At 39.9% G+C, this 20,165-nt stretch overlaps 2 protein-coding genes across 6 annotated transcripts in view; one reads left to right on the top strand and one right to left on the bottom strand.

The window, feature by feature from the left end:
- Positions 1 to 6,163: 6,163 nt before the first annotated feature.
- Positions 6,164 to 11,740, bottom strand: SRSF7 (serine and arginine rich splicing factor 7). Of its 3 annotated transcripts, none has more exons than XM_061155565.1 (8): positions 11,591 to 11,740; positions 10,357 to 10,537; positions 9,797 to 9,973; positions 8,846 to 8,920; positions 8,648 to 8,758; positions 7,434 to 7,487; positions 6,844 to 6,879; positions 6,164 to 6,463 (listed from the first exon to the last, which is right to left on the bottom strand). In XM_061155565.1, the coding sequence occupies exons 1-8, from the start codon at positions 11,616 to 11,618 to the stop codon at positions 6,409 to 6,411; spliced, it is 717 nt and encodes a 238-aa protein (XP_061011548.1). In that variant the 5' UTR covers positions 11,619 to 11,740; the 3' UTR covers positions 6,164 to 6,408. The 3 variants fall into 3 exon arrangements, with proteins under 3 accessions (XP_061011548.1, XP_061011549.1, XP_061011550.1); XM_061155566.1 differs by having other exon boundaries at positions 8,657 to 8,758; XM_061155567.1 differs by having other exon boundaries at positions 8,681 to 8,758.
- Positions 11,741 to 11,785: 45 nt separating this feature from the next.
- LOC133064987 (tetratricopeptide repeat protein 39B-like) overlaps positions 11,786 to 20,165 on the top strand; it is a 36,700-nt gene continuing 28,320 nt past the window's right edge. Inside the window, exons 1-2 of one of the 3 annotated variants that reach the window (XM_061155562.1) lie at positions 11,786 to 11,913; positions 12,078 to 12,200. The gene's annotated coding sequence lies outside the window, so the exon portion shown is untranslated. Of the gene's footprint in view, positions 11,918 to 12,077; positions 12,223 to 20,165 lie in introns of all 3 variants that reach the window. The other 2 variants (XM_061155564.1, XM_061155563.1) reach the window with 2 other exon arrangements.

Here is a 20,165-nt window from a genome sequence, read left to right as displayed (position 1 = left end):
ATGGCTATATTAATATCAGGGAAAAAAAGACTTTAAAACAAGCAGATATTTGAGATAAAGACTTGAGATATTTGACAATAAAAACAATCAACACATTGCAAAGCTATAACAATTATAAATGTATATGCAGTAGAGCCTTAGATGCTTTGAAGCAATTATTGTGACCAGGGGCCACGTTTGGAGTTCACTTCAGTTCAGTTGCTCAGTCGTGTCCGACACTTTGCAACCTCATGAATCGCAGCATGCCAGGCCTCCCTGTCTATCACAAACTCCTGGAGTTTACTCAAACTCATGTCCATCAAGTCGGTGATGCCATCCAGCCATCTCATCCTCTGTCGTCCCCTTCTCCTCCCGCCCCCAATCCCTCCCAGCATCAGGGTCTTTTCCAATGAGTCAACTCTTCACATGAGGTTGCCAAAGTATTGGAGTTTCAGCTTCAGCATCAGTCCTTCCAATGAACTTAGTGTTGGACAAAATCCAAACAGTTCTGATAAATACCCCTTCAAATTCCTTGAACAGAATGTTACCTTTTTAAAAAACAAGTATTTCTCTTGAGCACAGTGACCTCTAGTGGTACTAATATAAACTTTTTCATAGAAAGTTTCCATTCCATAGGGTCAGTTGGTTAAAGGATCCTGGAGGATGTATTGTAGAATCCTTTTAATCACGTGAGTGCTGCTCTTTTTATCTATTATGATAATAGCAGTAAGCCAGGCCAGTCTGTCTAATAACGTTATAGTGAAGTAGGAGCTAGCTAGAACTAACCCCTTCAGCAGTAGTTTTCAATTGTGGCTGTATATTAGAATCACTAAGGGAGATTTTTTAGAATATTAATGCCCAAGCTACCCTCAGCAATTTTGATTTCATTACACTGTTTTTAAATCTCCCTGGGTGATCCTGATTTGTAGCTAGGGATGAGAACCACTGGCCCTAGCATAAAGTAAAAGCTTTCCTCATAGTAATGAGTCTCCACATTCACTAATATTATAAGTGCATTAGTGTGCTTAGCTAGAATTTACTCTCTAGCTTCAGGAAGCACTTCAAGATTGAGTCAGAGAAACAATCTTCCCAGACCAAAGGTCTGTTTTGTTAAGACCCCAGCAACCAGACTGACAATCCTGGCACCATTATGTTGAAGACTAAATAGTTAGAGAAATGTCGGGGAAAATCTCACAGGCCTTGCATCATGGCCCCCGAAAAAAAGAGGTAAGTGTAAATCAGGGATTTGCAAACATTTTCTGTAAAGGGCAAGAGACGAAGTATTTTAAGCTTTGTGGCACTTAATCTGTTGCAATTACTCAACTTAGCCACTGTAACACAAAATGTCACAGGGTGCCCATTCTCAGGCAAAGAACTCATAACTTGTTACAGGGGCCCAGGCATTCTGGTGATGGTCCTCCCGACAATGACCAAGGCAAACAGACCTATCTCCCTTTACCTCTGCCACATCGATTATATTTCTTTACAGCTAGATTTTTTTGATCCTTGGCAGTGAAAAAGATTCATTTTCTAGAACCCAGATTTCTTGAAGGTATGTTATTAACCAAGATAAAAACAGTCTTTTAATAGGATCATATCCACCCTTCTTCAAGCTTCAGTCACAGATTCCCAGGGAATCTAGAGGTGGCTAAGACATAAACTTAGGCATCTGTCATGAGAAATGGATGATTTGACCTTCCTTATGTAGGTTAGGCTGATTCACCTGGGCTCACCAGTTCTTGAAGAGAGGAGGGTAAGTTTGAACCCTTCCTAGCAGAGATTTTTCTGCACAGAAATTCTCTACTCTTTCTGAGCAGAACTCTCAGCCTCTCAGTGTTAACCCAGATGAGGCACAAACCTTGCACTAGAATTGCAGAGTAGAGCTGGGCATTGTAAACAGCAGCCTAAGGATCTACGTCCCCTGCAAGCAGATGCAGACAGAGTCTGATAGGCTACTAAACTGAAAATGTGGGCTTTTAATTGAAATGGTGATTAGTTATACAGTTCCAATTTTGTTTGGTTTAACAGATTAGAATTCATGCACTCATCCATGAATTCATTCATCAGATGTTTAAGTGTTAATAAGCACTAGGCAGTGAAGAAACAGAACAAGGTACCTGCGGTCACAATGTGCCTTGCGACAGCATACCTGCAGAGAAGTAAACCGGCATCCCAGTGTTCTCCTATAGAGGTCAGTGTGCTGAGAGCAAGGGAACCTAAACCAGACTTGAATACATGACAATTAACAGAAGTTGGGGGAAAAACATGTATTTTACCACGAAATTAAACCATGCTGAGATACCATGTTTCAGCACAAGATCGGTAAAAATCAACAACGTTGACGGCCCATCATGTGGCTACACCACGTGTACCAAACGGGCAATGTCAGAGTGAAATAGGCTCTCCTGTACATTTCCACCAGGGCAAACAGTACCAGCAAAAATATAAATGCACAGACCCTCTGACCCAGCAATTCAACATCTAGGAATTATCCTAGATACATACACAGGGTCACACATGTGACATACTGAGTAAGGTTATTCACTGCAGCACTGTAATAGTAATTAGAAACAACTCTCACGTCCATGAATAGAAAACTGATTAAATTGCTACTACTTGTAGCTCAAAAACTAAGGAAAACAAGGAGTCCCTTTCAAGGCATACAAAGTCCTACACGATCTATAATCCTACATCCTCCTTCCTAAACCATCGCTTCCCACTCTTCCCTCTGATCACTGCCTCTTGGCCTCCTAGCCTCCAGCTACTTTAGGCCTTTGCTGTACTGTGCCCCAGAAGTTGGTGTGGCTTACTCTCACTTGCTCAAATGTCACCATCAGAGGCCTCCCTAGACCAGTCCTTACACAAATGCAACCAATCCCCTATCCTTTTGTATCATTATTCTCCATATCATGTATTACCCACCTGGTGTTTGTTCATCTCCTTTCCAGAACTTTAACTCAATGAAGATGAAAGAAAGACTGTTCACTTCTATATTCCAAAGCTAACAGTACCTGGCACACTGAAGGAGCACAGAAGTTTAATGCACAAATTATCCAACACCCAAGCAACTTAATAGTACGCAGCTTTAAAAAAGTGCCATTTTTACTTTGGATGCATGAGACAAGTGCTCGGGGCTGGTGCACTGGGATGACCCAGAGGGATGGGATGGGGAGGGAGGTGGGAGGGGGTTCAGGATGGGGAACACATGTAAATCCATGGCTGATTCATGTCAATGTATGGCAAAAACCACTACAATAGTGTAAATTAGCCTCCAACTAATGAAAATAATTGGGGAGGAAAAAAAGATCTCTAAGATATTAAATGAGAAAAACAAGGCTTATGTATGTGTTAAGAGAAAAAAGGAGGGTCTCCTTGATGGCTCATTAGTAAAGAACCCGCCTGCCAATGCAGGGAACATGGGTTCGATCCCTAGTCCAGGAAGATTCCAAATGCAGTGGGGCAACTAAGCCCATTGCTACAACTACTAAGCCTGCACTCTTGAGGCGCCACAATGAGAAGCCACTGCAACGAGAAGCTCATGTACTGCAACTAGAGCCCTGACTTCCCGCAAGACCTAGCACAGCCATTAATAAATAATCTTTTTAAAAAAGAAACAAGGAGAGTGGGACTTCCCTGGCGGTCCAGTGGTTAGACTCAGAGCTTTCACAGCCAGGTACCAGGTTCAATTCGTGATTGGGCAAATAGGATTCCACAAACCACACAGTGCAGCCAAAAAAAGGGAAAAGTATCTCAACAAATGACAATGGTTGCTTTTGGGGAGGTAACTGGGTGGTTCAGAGTCAGGGTAGAGCCTTCTTGCTATACACACCAAATCAAAAAGTGACATGAAATGGCAAATAGGTTGGGCCAGTAGCCTGTGGGAAATGGGAAAAGCATTAGCTTTGGCAACTAGCCTTGAGGGCTCATTATTTGGCTACATTCTGTGTTCTAGAATTACCCTTCTATCCAGCATCTTTTCCCCATTAGGTCTGGAAAGAAAATAACCAAGTTATTAACACCAACACCAGCCAAGACCCCAGTATTTCTTTCTACTTTAACCATGCCTTCATCACATCTTCCCAGCTATAAAATTACATAAACATCTTCTAGGCTATTCAACCCTCCCCTGTAAAGGTCTCCAAGAAATTAATTGCTCAGAGCCAGATCTAGTGAATTCTTTGCTACTGTCCTTCACTGAAAACTCAGTCAACATGTCAGCTTTACAGCTTTCAATTCCTACTTAGCTTACTATATCCCGGAAAACACTCAACTTCAACATAGGCTACACAATGATGAAAATCACAATACCACACTATCATTCATTTAACCTAGTCACAAATTGGTATTATTTCAAGAACCCCCCAAAGTTTCTTCTTTCTCAATAGAGGGGACATGGCAAAACACAGCACTTCACTTTGCCTTGATACTTAGCTTAGTTCAAAGCCTGAAGGAGAATTAAAGTCAAGTCCTGTCATGCTTTACTTACCTCTACACCTAGGAGAGAGTGCCAAGTAAGGTTCTACGTCCAAAGCAGTGTCTGACATGTTCAATCAGCTACCAGGTTAATAATGGTTAAATATGAACCAACACTTTTCAAATCAATCACACAATCCATTTAGCAGTCCCAACCTTGAAATGTTTTTTTTAAAAAGGTGCACTGTGCCAGCCAGTTCAAGATGAATACCAAATGTAGGTACTGAGTTGCCATGGCTACAAAAAAGGTGTTGACCTACATACCCTGTACTCCCTTTCCTGCAAGGGTGTTTTAAACAGAATTTTCTGTGCTTATTAAATTCATTTTTTGCCCCAACCCCTCTTCCGTATTTTTATCCTCTCACAACTAATCTCTAGGATGCTGCTAGTAATCCATCCCAAAGCTACAGAATTAATGATTCCTACTCTGGGCTCAGAACTCCCAATTCCACAAATTGAGTATCAGGACTGTTTATTCTCTGCAGATTTATTGTTGAGTAAACTTCTCTTTATATATACAGAACAAGTAAAGCTGACCAAGTGCAACAAACAAGCCTGCTGATTACACATAGCTTGACAGCAACCATGTAACGCAGCCAGTTGTCAAAATTCCAAAAACAAAAGCATCCAAACTTTGAACATACTAATGGTCATTCAAACCAGTAAACATGAGGCAGATCAGTATTCCCAACTGTAATGCTATCCAGTAATATTGTTTGAAAGTGTCAGAAACAAGGAAAGCTGTGCCATCAGCACTAAAAAATTTGTTTGGCACCAAGGCTAGAGAATACATGAAAACGCTTGACCAGAAAATTCAAAATTAACTGTCACTGCCCTATGATGCTTCAAGTCCAAATAAACAATCTACTGGTGCTAATATTCTAAAGTCAGATGCTGCCAAAAAGTAACTACAGTGAGGTGTTGCTAAATATAGATTGAATTTACAGACTGCTTTAGTCTCATTAACATTTCTGATTGACATCTTTAATTACTTTAATTACTTTGCACCAGCCTGGCAAAATAAGATGAAGTATGTTGGTTTTCAGGAACTGAAGAAACCTAACTTGGGAATTAATATCTCTGCTCAGAATAAGGCAATTCATTTGAAGAGACAGAAGAGACTATCTAGGCTGGATAATTTTGCAAAGCTGGTTTACATAAAGGTTTTGTTCCAAATTCAGACAATTCCTCTAACATGCAAAAGTTTTGATATAAAACTTCTTTAAAACCAAAGAACATTGACTATAACTTTCTAGAATGGAGAGTTCTAACGTGATACCACCCCATCGAACAGCCTGAAAACCTCCAGTAGGCTTTTGCAAAATCCAGCTTCTCCAGCATCAAGTCCAGCTACTTCTTACTTAGTTCCTGGTGTGCTCACTTATAGCAAGTCAGTGGTCCCTACAGCCTGACATAAGAAATTAGCCTTACTGCTAACATCTAAGAATACCAACTCTAACAGAACTTAGGGACTTGTCATGATGCATCCATGCTGTTTAGGGAGACCCAACTCAAGCTCTTACCATCTGACCCAAAGCTCTAAGGGTAAAAAGGAATTTTCCAAGTGTGTGTATATATATATATTTGTTAATTATGTTTAAGACTTATCGTTAAACTTTAAATGTAGGTCTGTATGAATATGGTTAATATCAAGGTTGACTCCTGAAGCATACCAAATTAAGGAGTATTAATATTGAACACAAATCAAAAATCTAATTAGAAACATTTTATTTTAAATGTGCCAAATAAAAATCCACATTTTCAGACCATAGGATGTTAATACATTCAACAAAAATTTGTATTATCTTACTGCTGTAAATTTACAGAGTAATAGTCCAGATCCATTTTGATTAGATGGTTGAAATACCCTCCCTAAGTTACACTTTACAGACATCACAAATCCCTTATAATAATGTAAACAAAATAACTTTTCCCTAAAAGGTGAACTTGAGCACTTCAGTCCACTCTTTCAGGACTTGCACTTCTTCTCGGACTTCCTGATGGGGAACGACTAAAAAGAAAAAAACATTTAAGTTTGGAACCAATTAGTGTCTAACAAAACTCTTCTTGCATGTATGTCAGAGTGAAACTAAATTAAGAAATGCTAAGGTGACCAAAGGGTAGCAAGTTCCTATAGCAGAAGTGTAAAAAAAAAAACAAAACAAACCCTGTAAGGTTTAACAGCCTCTTCACTAATCTTACAAAACTTAGGTAAAGATAATTATTTGCTTTTTGGAGATTGGGGGGGGGGGGGGTCATCTAAGAAACTCTGTTTAGTAGTTTAACATATAGCACCAATTCTCCAAAGAGCTCAGGGAAGTAGGCAGTAAGCAAAATTCTGCAGAGGCCACACTTGACAGTTAAGATATGGCAACAAATTATTTAGCTTACCTTCTTTTTGGAGATGGAGATCTGGACTTTGATCGGCTGTCAAAACATGAAAAGGTTGTGTTTTATTTTTGTGTGAAAAGTACTATCCAACCCCTTCAGTTACAATACAATGAAATGAACCCCCAAGTGTCCTGAGCTTAAACTATACTGCAGTTAAACTGGAAACAAAAACTCTACCATTTTTTTTTTTTGCTAAAAGTCAATCTTCTAACACTTGTTCTTCATAAAATAATCTTTCATACTCAAAGCACAATGATCCCAGAATGCTTCTCCATACATCTATCAAATCCAACACAGGTCTCTTAATACAACCCCCAATTCACCAAGTTTTCATTATAGCTTGGACATGACATAAACCCAAATTCACCAACTTTTCACTATAGCTTGACATGCCCCTGCTGACAAAGTCAGCCAGAACAGGCCACGTATAAACGAAGTTATAAAGTTTGGTTTACTAATAAGATAACTGTGCTCCTCCTCAACTTACTTCTTAGCTCATAGCTAACAAATTCCAACAATTCAAAAACACTTTGAACTCTGGATATTGGTGCCACATAACTAAAAGAGCATCAATAAGATTTTTACTCTACCTGCTTCGAGGCCGTGAAAGAGACCTGGATCTTGATCTCGACCTGGACCGGGATCTTAATAAAAACAAACACATTTATACCAATTAGTCCACAGGAGTAATTTCCTTAAACACCTTCTGAGTACCTTTTAAGGTAGGCTAGGAAGAGGCTAAGACTGACCAAGATGCCCTATCAGTCTAAGACTGGACAAATACTTGGAACTACCATTTCAAAAATCTATCATGAGTTTCTGTACAGACGTACAATATGTAGCATCCAAGAGAAACTTATGGTATTTGAGAAAACTGGTGTTAAAAGAATCCTATCAACCTCCTGAACGGAAACTTTGCTTCTTCAGGCGTTAAGTTCAGTGAAAACTCCTATGACTGGGTAGAGCTCTGTTCATGGATCAACAAACTATTATGGTTCAGGACCATCAATCTGTCAACGCAAACCAAATGAGGATGACATATACATCTTGAGGTCCTGCGACCAAGTTAAATGCATTTATCTATAGAGTTCAGGTTTTTCAACTGGACAAGTTTTTGAATTCTGGCATTTATAAAGACTGTGCCGTTACTGAGTAGCAATAATTCTCAGTAGCATTCCCTACCACTGACATGAGTAGCATTGTCAATTCCTTTTATTATCTAGAATGTTATCAAGTTCCATAACCTTTGAAAACAAAAAATGCTAAGGGGTCTAATTTGATTTTTAACTTCTCAAATTTCAGTGTCTAAACCAAATATCTGGTCAAACAAGCCACATTCAATCTATGTGTATATTACCCTAAATTTTCCATGGTCTCAACCTTCAAAAAAAGAAAAACCTTTTAACTTGCTTCTGAATCTCTTCCTTGTTCTAATGGGCCTTATCAGGGACCAAGTAACTATCATCTTTTAGTGCTATTATCATGTGTCTATAAACTGACTTATAGGTAAATGAGAATAGATCTCAACAGATATAAGCTGACTCCAGAAGTTTTCAACATGTTTACCCAGAGTGCTCACTGGAATGATTTGAAGATTTATACCTTAGACCCCCCCATCACCTCTGTAACTCTCTTAAAATCTTTAGTTGGCTTTTCTTCATTTGGACATGTTCATAGTGAACTTTTTTTCCCCCAAATATCTTCTGAAGCACTCCATTTCAATTAGGTCCGTAAGATACTCCACCGCTGTCATTAAGACGGGACAATCCAAATACAAATAAGGGGGAAAAAAGGTGCTACATACTGGAAATACCTCGATCCTTTTATAGAACCAGACCTAGATCGTCTGAGTGAAGCTGATCTTGATCTACGAAGAGACACAGATCTTGATCGCCGAGGAGATGCTGATCTTGACCTAAACGTTAAATCAAAGTAATTTCAATGTGATGCCAATTAAACTTCACCACTTCTTACCAGTTAAAGTTTAAACAAGATCTCTCACCTCCTTCCCCTGCTCCTGCTGCGTGAGCGAGAGTATCGTCTACCTCTGGATCTCGAATGTGATCTAGACCGTGACCTATTTTTCAAGTCAGAAAAAAATATAATATTAGATGGCAACTCCTTTTAGAGTCGGTGTGCCTCTGCTGAAACCAAATCTCAAAACTATTTAAATTTAGTGTCTCATTTGGAAATAAACTCTGGGCCTATTAGTTGTCGTTTTTTTTTTTTTTTTTTAAACTACCTAAAAAAAGATTTGTTAAAAGCTCAATTACATTTTAGATTAACATAATATAAAACACTGTAATGTGTATTTAAAATAAACCTTGCAAGTTTGCAGGTCGACCCTCTTTGGCCCATGGTCTAGTAGATCTAGACGATCTAGAAGTATCTATAGCCGATCGCTGCATCTAGATGTTTTCTTCAATCTACACGACGATCAAACTGACAGCCAAATGAGCCAGGTGAGGCTTGATTGACGCAAGAAGATTTTTCTAGTTGGGAATGTGGTCAATCTGGTGTTCCTCTTTCTAAACCGGAGGGGCCCCCAATTGTAAGCCAAATTTACTGTTACGGCGATCACCGTCTCAAATTTTCTGCCCTTTAAAGAATAAGGTGAAGCTAGGTGTAGATGACTCGAGGGGATCTGGCCTCTTATGCTGATCACCTCAAGGTCTAGGAGGATCTTAATTGTCGGATTTGCAAGGCGCCTCAGCATGATATCATAAGGCTCGTGACATTCTGAATCAAGGCGACTGACTCAAACGAAGAAACCTGAAAGGTTTTGACCAGGTTGATTATTAATACATTAACATTTCTTTAATTAAACAAAAATTGTAAAATACACCTGTAACAATTAACATTCAAGTTTACAGAAAAATACGTTTGTGCCTTGCTAATAAAAAAATTACTTGATTAACTAGTACACTAACCATTCCTTTATTAAAATAAATACCTGCTTCTTCTTCGGCGGCTATAGCGATGACAATCATAAGCATAATGTCCCTTTTCGCCACACTCATAGCATCTATCATTGGGGTCAAAGGGACGTCGGGCAGGTGGTCTATCAAATCGAGATCTCCGAGGCATGCCTGTTGATAGTTCAACTCTCACTCGGGAACCACAAATGACTCTACAAAAAACAACAATAAAACTGTAATGCTAAAAAAAAAAAAAAAAAAAAAAAAAGTAAGCTCTGTATTTAGAACTTTCCAACCACTCTCTTTGCCCTCAGAAGCCCCAGCTATATCTTTTTTTTTCCATTTATTTTTATTAGTTGGAGGCTAATTACTTTACAATATTGTAGTGGTTTTTGCCATACATTGACATGAATCAGCCATGGATTTACATGTATTCCCCATCCCGATCCCCAGCTATATCTTTATAAGTCCTTCAAACTTCACTTTTGCTTTCAGTTCCTGTCTTCATAAAGTGATCAGCTAATTATTTAAAAACTCCTCCAGACTACAGAATTCAAGCCTGGCACAGGAACATTCTCACCAAGATCTCACTTACTTTCCATCCAGGCCTCGAACTGCATCTTCTGCATCTCTAGGGTCTTCAAATTCCACAAAGGCAAATCCTGGAGGATTTCTGGCAATCCATACAGTTCTCAAAGGCCCATAATAACTGAAAGCCCTTTCTAACTCTCCTTTGCCAGCACCAGTTCCCAGGTTACCAACATACACCTTGGTTTCTGTTTAAAGAACGCAAAGAAAAGAGCGCACGTTATGCAAATAATCTGGCCTAAGTTTGAATTCTTTGCTTAAATCCATCTTTAACAGTGCAAAACATACTTAGTACTCTATCAAGGACTAAATTTAGTCTTAAAACCAACGAAGTTCGTACATTTCTGAAAAGCGAAGCGTACGAACCAAGTTCTTAACATTCAATGGGGGGTTGGGGGCCCCGCGGGAAACCTCCAAATACGAGCACACCAGCGTGGTAGGATACTCCGAGGCGCGGGGCGGAGTTTGCCCCGGTCCCGCCCCCGCCCCGCCCCCGAGTCCCGGCAGCCCCAGGCACACGGAGAGCGCGCGGGCCGGCGGCGGCAGCGGCGTCCTCGGTGAGCCGGCCCCAGCGGAAGGCGGACCGGGAGCGGGGCTGCGCCGACTCCTCTATTCTGCAGCAAGCGCCCCAGGCGCAGGCTCGCCCGTGACTCCAGCTCCCCGCCCCAGAAGCCATAAACCGTGCTCAAAAAAGCCAAAAGAGAAACACCGGCCGCCAGACTTAAAGATCACGCTTCCATTCCCACTCAGCAATCCGACCGTTTGACGAGAATGCGCAGCTCGAAGCTGCCGGTTTTCTAAGTCTTAAATTCATCCTTTCTTTTACTGCTGCGACCACATCTGTCAACTAAAGTGGCGGGAAAGCGCCAAAGAAATGCGCCACCATGCTCGTCAATGTGCGCAAAATGGCAGCCGAGGCGGGGGGGGGCGGGTGGGGGACGGGCGGGCAGGCGGGCAGCTCGAAGAAGGGCAACAACAAAACAGTGATTGAGGGCCTGGCTCGGGCTGGGCGGGAGACTAAAATGCCCAAGAACTGAAAGATACCCGCCACAGACCTACCCCAGCCACCCGCTGTCCCCCTGCGATACCCCGCCGCTGCCGCCTCCAGCTTCGTATGGTGTGCGCCGAAGCCGCCATTACGCACGCGGAATAACCGTCTCCCAACCGCCGCGCCAACCTCACGACCTCTAAATACCCACTACACCCACAGCAACCTCCCTTACTGGCCCCCAGCCTCTTACCTCCTCCGTACCGCCCATAGCGCGACATGATGACTGGCCTGCGAGCTGGGCTCTTTCAGCTCGCAGCGCCCAGAGAACGATCAACACAAAACCAACGAAACCGCCTCACTCCTCAACGGTCCCGGCGGCACTACGAGGAAGAGCCTGGGTTCGCGCTTATATATGCGGCAGCTGGGTTTCGCTGCGCATGCGTCATCTCGACGTTCTGCGCGGCACAAAGGAGCTGGGCGGAAACAGCAGAGAAGCGGTGCGGAGGGAACTCATGGAGTTGAAACGCGAATCCTGGGCGGAGGGATACGTTTCCATGGCAACGCGGCGACCCAGTCTGTAAACCCTTGGCCCTTCCCCACGTAGTCCTGCCCCCTCTCCTCCCCCTTTTCCCTGGGTCCTACTCATTTTCCTTCCCTCCGTCTCCTCCCCCCACCCCCCGCCTTCATTTACGCCCCCTCGCATCTAGGGACCCTTAGCTGTGGTAATCTTCTTTCAGATGCTCTAGACAGGCTTCATGAAAGGCTGTAAGGTTTAACCACCGATGTTGCTGCCGTCGCCGCCTTTCTGCTGGGGGACCTGACCTCGACTGCTACTCATTGATCTTTGGGGCTCGTCAGAGGTAATCGGGAGCTTGGGCCAGGGTGAGAACCCGCTAAACCCCCACGTTCTGAGTAGTGGTCCTCAAAACCACCATGGCCCTCGAAAGGGGTGACGCCCCCAAGGGACCGCCAGCCCTGAATCGACCCTTCTGCCCCTTCCGAACCGGCCACCAGTTTTCCCCAACACCGTCCGAGTTCTCGGAGTCAGGGGGACAAAGGAGTAGAGGGTCCCCCCACCCACCTCCTTTTATTGAAATCGTGACATAACCCTAAACCCTTAAATCATTTGTGGTAGTGGCAATTCTGAAATCATTTGCATTTGACGCACAAAGTGATATCTGTGCTTCCTTTCTAGTGCTTTCTGCTTTGCACTGTAGTACCACATCTCATCCACTAATACTGTATCCTGAGGATGGGGAGTTTCTTAAGTCGTCTCTGAGTAAGCAGTCTTGCTGCTCAGTCATTCTATATATCAAATAAGTGAAAATCTTTTCTTTGTTAGACTCGCGTAAAAAATGCAGTTTCAATTTTATACAATGTATTTGCCAGACACCAGCTCTGTAAATACAGATTTCACTTTTACCATCCATTTAAAAAAAGGCATTGCACAGTAAATACTTGGAATACATGAGTTGGAAATGTTCCACAAAACAAGAGGAAATTCTTAGGTATTTCTTTTTTTTTTTTTTTTTTCTTTTTTCATCTGAAGTTATGTATAGATGTGGGATACACAGTACGGGAGGAAGGGGACTTAGTTAAATTAGCATGTATTCAGGTAAATAAAAAATGAGTTCTTTCAGAGTAATGCTAAGAATTTACATATTTCCATAACTTTTCAAATTAATGAAGGAATTGGTCTTATTTTTTTGTTGTTATCTACTTAACAGAGATCTTCTTAAAAGGATTAAACAAAACCGATCCTTTACATGCTCATTTATATACACTTTAAATAGAAAGAGCATAGGTACAAAGCATAGGTAATTTAAAAAAATAGTGCTTATTATACTGCATAGTTTCTCATAGACTTCAATAAATATTTTGGGGGCTCTGAATACAAAGTCTACTGTACAAAAGAATTTTTGAGCATTTTGAGCAAATAACCATGTAAACAGTATGAAAAGAAGCAACTGTCCAACTTACAACAAACTGATTTCAAGCACATTAAAGGGAAAGAGGTAAACCTGGACTGGCTTGCCTGATTCTGTAACTTAAGTCTCTCTCATTAAAGGAGGGACAATTCTAGGCTGGGCTTTGCTAACCTCATTGCCATGAAAAAATAATAGTACTGTGTACTCCTTTTGTACCCTGTTATATTGAAAACTTTCTCTTAAGAACAATTCTTTTCACTAAATGTCAGTCCAATTAGGGAGATTTTTTTTGTACAGTTCTTTTATTCCTACTGATTGTTTTTAAATCAGTTTCACATAAATTTCTCCCTCTAGAATTCTGTATTAAGTTAAGGTCAAATTCCCAGTTTCAATTTGAATGTGAAAGTTAATTCAATTCAACAAATATTCTAATATTTCCTATATGACTTTTTTAAATCTTAAGTTTCTGTTGTTAAATATTAATATTATTAGTTTAATGAAGGGAGGGGTAATTCTTTTGAAAGCTGCAGCTTTCAAAGTGTATCTACATTCCCTAGATTCAGTGTTTCCAGAGAAACATTAGAGAAATATTCACCTTTTCTAATGGAAGGAAATATGAAAAGAGGATTTAATGTTGACTGCCTATAATAAAATGAAACAAAACAAAGGAATTAACCCAAAAAAAAATTCACCTTTTATCTTTATTTTTGGTTTCACTTTTAAGTCATTGTCATCATTTTATTTGGATGTGAAAACTTTAAAACAAGAAAAACAGTTTTAGACCTTTTGCTACATGTATTACTTTTTAGTAAGAGATAATCTTTATTTTAGAATAGTATTACCAACAATGGTTCCCCTCCCCACCCCCCCAAGGCTTTCAGGATGTTAGTTTCCCCACCAGGGATTGAGCCTGGGCCCTCAACAGTGAAAATGCAAAGTCCTAACCACTGGACCTCTAGGGAATTTCCCCAACACTAGTCATTTAATATATTTTTATGTATGTTCTGTGTATGTTTGTCCTGAGATGAATCCAAACAACTGTGTTCAACTACAACTTCCTTTTTTCAATATTTCGTACTCTGCTATTCCCTCTGGAATATCTTAAAATTCTGGGAAGAAACAATTATTAGAGACAGGCTTGTAAGTCTTTCATACTGTATAAAGAAATTAACTTCTCATTAGCTAAGTACTGGACTGCAGTTAGTACTGAAGTATATAGGAGGGAGAGGGGAACAGCAGTTAAAGAGCCACAAATGCTTTGACCAACTCTAAGGAGTAAGTAAGTTGTGATTTAAGAGTGCCCCACTGATACAAATACTCCTAAATGGATGGTTTTGGCATTTGGAGCAATCCAGGAAGAGTGAGGCTCTCTGAGGAATGCCTATTGTGTTAAAAAGTGTGAAACTATTAACTGTCATCAGGCCCTAAACCAATCACTTGTGTTGTTCCTTCTTTAAGGAAGACTATTAATGAAAGTGACTTGATCAGCTTAATGTCGTAATTAGAGCTAGACTAGCTTAGACTTAGAGTTTAGCACTTAGCACTATCTAAAAATTTAATATGATCTGGGCCCTTGGACAAAATTGAAATTTCCTCAAAGCTGGGGACAAAACTCTGAAACATGGTGCTGGCCATCCTTCAGTGGCCACTCCTAAGATGTCTCTCTTAACTCAATGACTGCAGGAAGAGCAGTTGTCACTTTTCTTCTTTGACTCGATGCACATAGAGAAAAATCATCTGACACATATAACATGCAAAAACTCAAAAGAAAGGTTTTTCATGAAAAGTAAATCCCCAGGAATCCCAAAATCACACCCTGAAACCTTCTTAAAGGTTCTATACAAAGGTATTTGCCTATGGAATGGGGAGATATGTATTTGTGAGCAATGTGGAAATTGTCACTTTTATCACCAAATTTAGCCTTGAAGGCTAATTTCTATGAGATTAGGTATACCTTAAAAAAATTACATATGTATAGGGAATTATCTGGTGGTCCTGTGGTTAGGACTTTCTCTTCTATTGCTGGGTTCGATCCCTGTTGGGGAACCAAGATCCTGCAGGCAGCAGAGTCAAAAACATAAAATGAAACATAAAAAAAAAAAAATTTAGGGACTTCCCTGATGTTCCAGTGGCTAAGACTCCTTGCTCCCATTGCAGGGGGCCCAGTTGGATCCCTGGTCAGGGAACTAGATCCCACTTGCCTCAGTTTAGTGTTCAAATGCCACAACTGAAAGATCCTGCATGCTGCATTTAGGTGCAGGGAAATAAATTTTTTTTTAACCTTTTAAAATGGATAGAATCTATTTCAAAGCTTATGGGAAATGGATGCATATGGTATAACTCTCAAATAGATAATCAAAGTAAGATTGTATATGAAAGAAATGCCTTGACATTAAGAGATAAGAGGATTTCTCTACCGATCACTAGTCTAACCACCTCATTTTTCAAATGAGACTAAACCTAGAATTGCAGCATGATGAGTGCAGTGGTTCCCAAATCCTACTACAAAGACAGTCAGTCAGTCTGAGCTTGAATGAAAATTTCTCCGGTCTCAGAAAAATATAAACTATTGCCGACCACTCTTGGGAAAAACCATCCTTTATTTATTATGTCTTTTTTTCTGTTAAAATATTCCTCCCATCATTTTTTAAAGTGAAAGGATGCTAAGAACTTTTAAAAAAAATCTCATGTGTTTTCTTGATAGAAAAAGTGTGTCCTCTCTGTCCCCCAATTTTTTCAGACCTATCTAGTTCTCCAAATTCAAGGATCCAGAATTTCTAGGAAAGAACAAATCATGACTTGACCCAATAAAAAATAGAGAAAAAATCAGACAGTAAGAAATCAAAGTAAAAGCAGAAAAAATGTCTGTCCTTGATAAAAATGCAAATTAAAACTGCATCCTATTTCTATCAGGAGTGCAGCGGAATTGCCACTTACACACACTAATGGGAATGTGAAATAATACATTTGAGGAGGTCAATTTGGCAATGTGTTTTAAAATTGTTAAGTTACATGTATATTTCGGACTAGTAATCTTACTTCCTGGAATTAATCATAGATGCGCATAAAGATTTATCTGGAAAAATGTTGGTAAGATACTATCTTTTCAAAAGTTGGAAATAATTTGAAAATCAAACATAAAGCATTGGTTAAATGTTGTTGTTCAGTCTCGTCTGACTCTTTGTGACCCCAAGGACGCAAGGCTTCCCTGTCCTTCACCATCTTCCAGAGTGTGCTCAGATTCATGTTCATTGAGTTGGTAATGCTATCTAATCATCTCATCCTTTGTTGCCCACTTCTCCATTTGCCTTAAGTTCTCTCCCAGCATCCGGATCTTTACCAGTGTTGGCTCTTTACATCAGGTGGCCAGACTATTGGAGCTTTAGCTTCAGCATCAGTCTTTCCAGTGAATATTCAGGATTGATTTCCTTTAGGATTGACTGCTTTAATCTTGCAGTCCAGGGGACTCTCAGGGGTCTTCTCCAGTACTACAGTTTGAAAGCATCAATTCTTCAGCGCTCAGCCTTCGTTATGGTCCAACTCTCACATCCATACATGACTGCTGGAAAAACCATAACTTTGACTAGATTCACCTTTGTCAGCAAAGTGATGTCTTTGCTTTTTTAATACACTGTCTAGGTTTATCATGGCTTTTCTTCCAAGGAGCAAGTGTCTTTTAATTTCCTGGCCACCATCACTGTCTGCAGTGATTTTGGAGACCAAGAAAATAAAATCTGTCACTGCTTCCAGTTTTTCTCCATCTGTTTGTTATGAAGTTGATATGACCAGATTCCATGATCTTAGTTTCCTGAATGTTGAGTTTTAGGTCAGCTTTTTTACTCTCCTCTTTCATCTTCATCAAGAGATTCTTTAGTTTCTTTTCACCTGCTGCCATTAGAGTGGTATCATCTGTACATCTGAGGTTGTTGATATTTCTCCTGGCAGTCTTTCTGTTTTTTTTTTTAATTGGCAGTGCTAGGTGTTTGTTGCTGTGCAAGGACTTTCTCTAGTTGCCATGAGTGAGGTCTACTCTCTAGTTTCAGTGTGCAGTCTTCTCATTACAACAGCTTCTCTGTTCGACTTCAGTTTTTTTGTCATTAGTGGTTGGGGCATACACTTGGATTACTGTGATATTGATAGTTTGCCTTGGGAAAAGACAGAATGATCTCTGTTTAGGTACTGCATTTCAGACTCTTGTTGACTACAAGGGCTACTCCATTTCTTCTAAGGGATTCTTGCTCAATGTAATAGATACAATGGTCATCTGTATTAAATTCTCCATTCCCGTCCATTTTAGTTCACCGATTCCTAAGATGTCAATGTTTCACTCTTACCATCTCCTGCTTGACCATGTCTAATATACCTTAATTCATAGACCTAATGTTCCAGGTTCCTGTGCAGTGTTGTTCTTGACAGCATTGTGTTTTACTTTCATTACCAGACACATCCACAACTGAGCATCGTATCCACTTTAGCCCAGTTGCTTCATCCTTTCTGAAGCTATTAATAATTGCCCTCTGCTCTTCCCTAGTAGCATATGGGACACCTTCCAATCAGAGGGCTCATCTTTTGGTGTCATATCTTTCTGCCTTATCATACTGTTCATGAGGTTTTAGTGGCAAGAATGCTGGAGTGGTTTGCCATTCCCTCCTCCAGTGGACCGCATTTTATCAGAACTCTCTACTATGACGTGTCTGTCTTGGGTGGCCCTATATGGCATAGCTCATAACTTCATTGAGTTATGCCATCCAGTTTGCCACAACAAGGCTGTGATCCATGAAGGGGTGATTAAATGTTATGGCACATAAATTGGTTACATATATTATGACCATTAAGAATCACATGGTAGAATTCTTCAATGTCAGAAAAATGTTAATGGTATGTAATTAAGTAAAAAAAGCAGATTTGAAAATGATATGCATGCACAGAATAATTCTGGTTTTGTAAAAATAAACTATATTAATAAAGTAATTTAAGATTTCTTGTTTTATTTTTCTGTATTTTACACTTTCCTATACTTTTTCTTTTTAAATTGAGAGGCTTGGAGACAAAGGAGTTCCAAGTTTGAACTGAGAATCACTGTTTAGTAGTTGTGTTAATTGGAACATGTGGCTCTACTTGTCATTCTAGGTTCGAGATTTTGCAAAAGAAAACATGGGTTTTAATGATGCTGTCTGTGGGTGAGTGGTATCATGAATGTGTTTCCGTGGTTTTGGTTATTTAAAAAATTTTTTCTGTTATGACCTGAATTGCTTCTAGTAAAAAATGGAATGTAATCTGAATATAAATAAATATAAATATTTTAAGTGGAAGTCATAATGGAGGAATTAAACAGGATAGTTAATCTAGGGAGAATCTTGTGTTAGTATGTAACCTCCCACACTGTTAACTGTGGTTGCCTCTGGGAAGTGAAATTTGGTTGAAGATAGAAAAGGGCCTTCATCATTTAACTGTACAGTGAGGTCTTCTGTATTGTTTGCAGGTTTTGTGTTTTTGTAAACAAATATAGTACTTTTGTAATAATGCTTCAACATTATCACGTGCCCTTCTCCCACAATCTCTACACAATGTACTCAGCTTTATCTTCCTTCATAGCTCTTCTAACCTCTAACCTCTTCATTTACTCTGTGTGAGTTTATCACAGTGTGAGATCCACAAGGGCAGCGACTTTGTTTTACTCCTTGATGCATTCCTGTTGTCTGGCATTGTGCCTGGCTTGTACAGCACTACATTCTCAATATTTGTAGAAGTAATTCTACCAAGAAACTATTTCACATGGTTGTTGCTCAATTAATATTTACAAAGCATTTCCCTTATGGCTCAGCTGGTAAAGAATCCTCCTGCAATGTGGGAGACCTGGGTTTGATCCCTGGGTTGGGAAGATCCCCTGGAGAAGGGAAAGGCTTACCCATTCCAGTATTCTGTCCTTGAGAATTCCGTGGACTGTATATCCCATGGGGTCACAAAGAGTTGGACACAACTGAGAGACTTTCACATTGCATTATCACATTGCATAGATAGATATTTGGGTTCCAAATCTGAACCTCTGATTCTCTCAGTCCATAGAGATTTCTTTTGCGCCACACTGCCTTCCTAGAAGTAACTTGTTTTGGCTTTTTCTCAACTCTTTGAGAGTTGTAGTGAAACATTTATTTTACATTATAAAAATCTGCCTGTGGAACCTGCAGATTACTACCATTTTCCTGTGGGGCACTGTTGGTATTTAAAGCAACAACAACAATAGAACTCTACTATATTCTAGAATGGTTCTTTTTTTAAAATCATTTTTAAACTGAAGTGTAGTTGATATACAATATTATATAGGGAAAAGGTGTACAATGTAGTGATTCACAGTTTTTAAAGTTAAGCTTCATTTATAATTATTGTAAAACTGTATTGTATATTTCCCATGTTGTACAGTACATCCTTGTAGTTTATTTTTTACCTTATAGTTTATACCTCTTAATCGCCTACTCCTATAATGCCCCCCTGCCTTTTCTCCCCTCACTGGTAACCACTAGTTTGTTCTCAGTATCTATGAATCTGCTTCTTGTTTGTTATTTTCACTAGTTTGTTGTATTTTTTAGATTCCACATATAAGTGATAGCTTACAGTATTTGTTTTGCCATGTCTGACATGTCACTTAACATTATGCCCTCCAAGTCCATCCATGTTGCTGCAGATGCAAAATTTCATTCTTTTTTATGGCTAGTAGTATTCCAATGTGTATAAATATGTGTATATACATATGCGTGCATGCTCAGTTGCTCATTTGTGTCCAACTTTTTGTGACCCCATGGAGTGTAGCCCACCAGGTTTCTCTGTCCATGGAATTTTCCAGGCAAGAATACTGAAGTGGATTGCCATTTCCTACTGCAAGGGATCTTTCCTACCCAG

The sequence above is a fragment of the Dama dama genome, chromosome 11, assembly GCF_033118175.1.
Source record: "Dama dama isolate Ldn47 chromosome 11, ASM3311817v1, whole genome shotgun sequence".
Classification (NCBI taxonomy): domain Eukaryota; kingdom Metazoa; phylum Chordata; class Mammalia; order Artiodactyla; family Cervidae; genus Dama; species Dama dama.
Note: the sequence above shows the minus strand (reverse complement) of the source record. Positions and strands in the feature narration are given on the sequence as shown.